The 5,685-nt window shown below is 31.6% G+C and overlaps 1 protein-coding gene across 1 annotated transcript; it reads right to left on the bottom strand.

Annotated features, from left to right (window-relative positions):
• Positions 1-219: 219 nt before the first annotated feature.
• LOC131612592 (WRKY transcription factor 44-like) lies at positions 220-3,417 on the bottom strand. The gene is made up of 6 exons (XM_058884357.1): positions 3,064-3,417; positions 2,385-2,632; positions 2,100-2,231; positions 1,079-1,734; positions 824-982; positions 220-704 (listed from the first exon to the last, which is right to left on the bottom strand). Exons 2-6 carry the CDS (start codon positions 2,592-2,594, stop codon positions 521-523), a joined length of 1,341 nt encoding a protein of 446 aa, XP_058740340.1. The 5' UTR covers positions 2,595-2,632; positions 3,064-3,417; the 3' UTR covers positions 220-520.
• Positions 3,418-5,685: the final 2,268 nt, after the last annotated feature.

Raw genomic sequence — 5,685 nt, 5'->3', positions numbered from 1 at the left:
CATCTGTTTATTAAGCTCCAAAGCTCAATGTTATGGTTCACTTGAAATCATATTGACTAGTGACTAGCTAGTAGTCGGTTTCTATACAGAGTGAATGTCACCCCTTTATGTAAGCAATTAATTCAATTGTCAACATTATTCCAAAAACTCGTCATGCAAAACAGCAGTGATACAAATATTTTGAGCAAAACTATCTAAAGTAGCGAAAGTGTCTCTATAGATGCATCCACAAGAATAAAGATCTTGATTACCATATGAATTATGCTCCAAATACATATATTGTTCTCATCAAAAGTTAAAACATAAAGTAAATAACCTAGTCTCAGTAGTTGCATTTCAAATTGTCACTATCTTCTGATGAACTTCAATTATTCTGAGCATACTTTAGGATAACTAGAATAAATCACTTCAAATGAGTTGGGTTTAGCCAACCAAAATGTGTGAAAATATATCAGATGAGGATTCAAACCATTTAGTCATAATAACTATAATGTTATTGTTAACTAATAATATATTAGTGTCAATATGGTTTATCTTTACTAAGAGAATCCTTTTCAGATGATGCTACAGTTGATGTGTTCTTGAGTGGTATGTCATGGTTGTGCTTTCCTTCATACGTAGTCACAAATGATTTTGGATCATCTATTGCTCTCTCCACGTGCTTGCGAACGTTGCACTTTATATGAGTACATCTATAGTAACTTCTGCAAGATGAAAAAAAATTAATGCGGTCAGAAAGAGTAATCTCCAAGGAACCTTGCTTTACAAGTAATCTTGAAACAACTCATATATTACAGTTACTTTGAAGAAGAAAAGTATGAACCTGGGATATGGATTTCCCTTCACCACCTTCTGTCCATATTTTCTCCAGCGAAAGCCGTCTCCAAGGATATCAGAATCCACTGAGTTTTGCATCACGGTCCGTGGCTCTACTATACCTTCTTCTGATGCTGCCGCTTCGTTTGATTGGTTCTCGTTTTTCCTGCACAAACTTAGTTGAGTTAGTACTGAAAATAAATGTTACCAATAACATATCTATATTACATGCAGTTGCGTATGTGTTGAAACTATTTTTTACCTTCTTTTACTTCTAGGATCATCTTCGTCTGCCTCGAATCCTTTGCTTCCTTCCTCACAATCCCCGCTTAAACCACAAGAATTTTCAAGAGTAGAATCATTAGCCTGTGAAGATTTGACATGATTCTCTATTCTTCCTTCATTCTGATTACTATTATTACTCCATAATGTATCTTGAACCATTCCGTCAGAAACCATTCCTGATCCTTGTGTCGCTCCCGCGTTGCGCTTTAGAAGTTGCGGTTTTCCATGATTGTGTTCGCCTTTGTAAACAATTTCAGCAATCTCGCCATCAAATGATCTTTCAACTTTCTTCTTAACTGGACAATTAGGATGTGTGCATTTGTAATAACTTCGAGGATACTCGCTTCCTTTTACTTGCTTCTGTCCGTATTTTCTCCAGTTATATCCATCATATGAAGGTCTATCCGCATTCACTGTGGATGATGACGTTAAAGCTTTTTGGTCTTCCTCCAAGTTCTGTTGTGCCGCTGTCTTACAAGGTTCAGTGGCCTGGTATGTTTCTGTAGGTAGGGTAGTAGTAATGTTCTGATGAAAATTTGAGGTTTTGTTAGATCTAAATTTGTCATGGTTTAGACTCTGAAGATTGGCCTCCATTGATTGCTGTGGTTGTGGCTGACTAGTACTACAAATTCCCTACTCCAAAAGAAGAGAAAAAGAGATAAGTGTTGGAAAAAATCTATTGTGCTCATGGAGGGTAAAGTACAATGTTAAGAAATGTGATTGAGCCTAACTCAACCAGACAAAACCAGCTTGAAGGTTGAGGATTGCCCTCACTTATAATCGCATGTTCAGACCATATATTGTTCGATGTGGGACTCTTAACATGCAGTACTAGAAAGATGGCTCCAACAAATTTAAGATAGATTCTGATAACATATTAGAGTTCGGTTCATGCTTATCATGAACTTCAACCTAAACCTTAAATCGTAAACATCTAAGACTCGTATGCTTAAGAGAAAAAAGTGTATCATGTCTGTGTAGAATCTATACATACTGACCATGTTTGCCAAAAGAGAGACAGTTGTCTGTGACACGAATTTTGCCATTGGCTTGTATATGAGAGACTGATTGGTATCAGGTTTAGGATCCATGTCAGAAGAATTGCTAAGTTCACCTCTAAAAATGTCAGCCTGTAATCGTAAAAAAACCCAAGAGAGGTTAGAAACCAAAAAACACTTCAAAACACTGCGACAAATGTTTTAAAAGCCGAACTAGACCATTTGGTTTTTGAAACACGAACGAATGGTCATTTGTATATTGTATCGCACTGAATGCTTGCTCACCTGAGAAGGGGGGAGATACAATGGTGGCTTGAACCTGACTGTCTTTGGTCTAATTGCAGAAGTTGTAGTTTGAGAAGAAGATGCAATTGGAGGATTGGCATTGATAGCACCTGCTAGAAGCTCCGAGAAAGATTTGAAAGTAGAACAATTTGGCCTTGAAGCAACTGGTTTGGCAACAACTACTCTTTCTACTTCTTCAATATCCATCATCAAATGCTATCTATCTCTTGCAAGATTTTCACCTTCAACTAAATCAAGATAAAGATCACTTAGTAGATAAGTAGGTAGGTATAATTAATTAATAACATAAATAAAAGTTGTAAATTACAGACAAAGGTTTAATAATAATAGCTCCTAGACTAATGTTCTCAATTTAGATGTTGCTATAATTAGTATTAGTAACCAACAACAAATAGCACTGTTTAAAATTACTTTAAAAGTTTCAACAGCTCAAAGTTTCATTAGACTGAAAATCCTAGTGTAGTCCTAGTTATGGCTATAAACAAATTTAGTTTAATACTTTTTATTGTTCTCTCACAAAACAACAAATGGTGTCTGTTCCAAAATAATGTTTGGTCTGGAACAAAACCATTTTTCTGAAAGGCTAATAACAAAAACAGCAAAAGTGATTATCAATAATTGAAATAACAAGTGAGAAGAAAAAGATGAAGAAACTAACCTGCAGAAAACCAAGAAGAAGATGTAACCTTGGCTTATGTGACTTGTCATAAGGTTCATGAATACTTTAATAAATAAGTACTACTAGTACTATGTACAAAGGAGAGTGAGAGTGGAAGTGGTTTGATTGATTCTAAAAGTGAGTAAACAAGTTGGAACACATGGTGGTGGTTAGAGAGAAAGTGAAAAAATGGATGAAGAGTTGTTTGTTATTGGGATTTGTGAATATTAAGGATTGGTTGTTCCAACCTCCAAAACTGTACGGACAACTAACAGTCAATATTTGTATAGCATTGACCATCTGTTGAAGTTCACTCTCATGATGAAGATTGTTATTTTCAATGCTACCTTTGGATTACAAAATCATTACCTCTAATCACTGTGATAAACAAATAATAATAATACTTTTATTGCAATTAATTTTTTAAATTTAATAATAAGTAGATGACTTAAATTTATTAAAATACATTTACTCAACTATGTACATTACATATTTTTGAATTAAATGAAATGTGTATTGAAAATATAAATATTAAATAATTAAATAATTTTTAAATGATTTTTTTAAAAAATTATTTAAATTGATACATAAATATAAATAAAGAATACCGTCAACAACAGTTTACATGCATAACTTAAAATTAACTGATTTTTGTTTTTAATAAAAATGAAGATTTGACAACTTTTTTATTTTTAAAAAATACATTTTTCTGTTTCAACATTAATTCGACATATCTTATTTGCATCGAATGAAAATAGGCATGAAATAATAATCAATATAAGACAATACATTTTTCTGTTTCAACATTAAAATATTTTTATTTATTTAAGAAATAAGAGTGTTGAAATGAAACTTAAGAGAGAAATTACAAAGCAAATAAGAGTAATTGAATGAGCTGATTAAAAGTTAACTTTTAAAAAAATTTAATTTTTAAACAATTCAAATTAGTTGACCTAAATCAATTTATTTTATAAAATTTTATATTAATAAAGTATAAAAATTATTCATGGTTAATTTTTTAACACCATCTTTATAAATTTTAAATCAATATAAATTTTCTAAATTTTAGAAAAAAAATTCATAATTATTAAAAACCAATTTTTTATTTATTTTATGGTGACAAAAATAAGAGAACCAACTGAAAAATTTAAAATAATAACTCAAAAAGACCTTCAAATTTTTTAATTTTAAAAATTATTTCATAATCTTTAAATTTAATTTAGAAAGAATGTCTTATAAGTTTCTATAATTTAACAATTCTTCTTATATTTTATCAAAACAATAAATTTTAAATTTAATGGTTATGAACTTACACAATCACCTAATAGGAATAAATTTTTCAACCTTATCATAATAACTTAAAATTTTCGGCCTATTAATGTTTATCCAAATCATTTCAATTTTCCTCAACATTACATTTTTCTCATTTTAACACACTATCTTAAGGATTAGTCTTTAGTATCCATCCAAGGTATATAACCATTATTTTAACACTATAATATGAAATATTTATAACTTACCCATTTTTATTCTCTTTAACCATTAAAAGATCAAACAAATCTACGAACATATTTCATCTACATTTCATTTAAATTTTAAACCACCGTTTCATTTTAGCATCATTATCACTTCTTCAATAGCATAATCCCATTAGCTATGAACCATTAAACTTTTATTCAGTAATGATATAATCCCAAACCGATACTAGTACGGTAGTACCTAGTATTCAAACTCTTGGTATAGCTAATAATAAAACTCTAATGAATCAAACACTACTCTTTAACTGCAACCAATTACTGTTGGCTGCTGCTCCAGACTTATGTTCCAAAACACAAATACAAGCACATGCAACAGGCAAATAAAATTAATGATATTTTATCCAAATAAAATGAAATTAACCATTCCTTAATCCTGAATCATTGTGCACCAAACTGCAAAATTTAACATAAATCAGAAAATCTGGACAACATGTGCCTAAACTTCAACCACAGGGTGACCAAAGATATGAAAGTCAATCACAAGGGAAAGAAAGGAACTCATGAAGAATAAAAAGGTGACTAAAACTAAAACGGCACAATATAAATGTATGGCACAATCTATCTTGCACCAAGAAAACTTATGCAGTCAAGAGCTGGTATTGAGCCATGTTTTATTTTAGCAGCAGATTAAACTTCCCGGCTGGCAAATACTAAAGCCAGCCCGCTCGGCCAGCTGCAACATAATAAAATTCCAAAAAAATTGAAGGAACACAAGGATGACTAAAAAGTAACAATATAAATGTACGGCACAATCTATCTTGCACCAAGAAAACTCATGCAGTCAAGAGCTGGTATTGAGCCATGTCTTATTTTAGCAGCAGTTTTAACTTCCCGGCTGGCAAATACTAAAGCCAGCCAGCTCGGCCAGCTGCAATTCAAGTAAAACTCCCCCGTCACACACATGATATGCAAGGAGGAGGGTCATTGAATATTTTTTAAACATATTTATCAATTAACATGGCATCAACTAACTGCAAAAAAAAAAAAAAAAAAAAAAAACTGCTGGAATTTGTACTCTCATCAAACCTACAAAACAATGTATAATCAAAGAAAAGCAGTCATTTGTGAGTAATGTGTAATTAGA

This window comes from Vicia villosa, linkage group LG6, assembly GCF_029867415.1.
Source record: "Vicia villosa cultivar HV-30 ecotype Madison, WI linkage group LG6, Vvil1.0, whole genome shotgun sequence".
NCBI lineage: Eukaryota > Viridiplantae > Streptophyta > Magnoliopsida > Fabales > Fabaceae > Vicia > Vicia villosa.
Note: the sequence above shows the minus strand (reverse complement) of the source record. Positions and strands in the feature narration are given on the sequence as shown.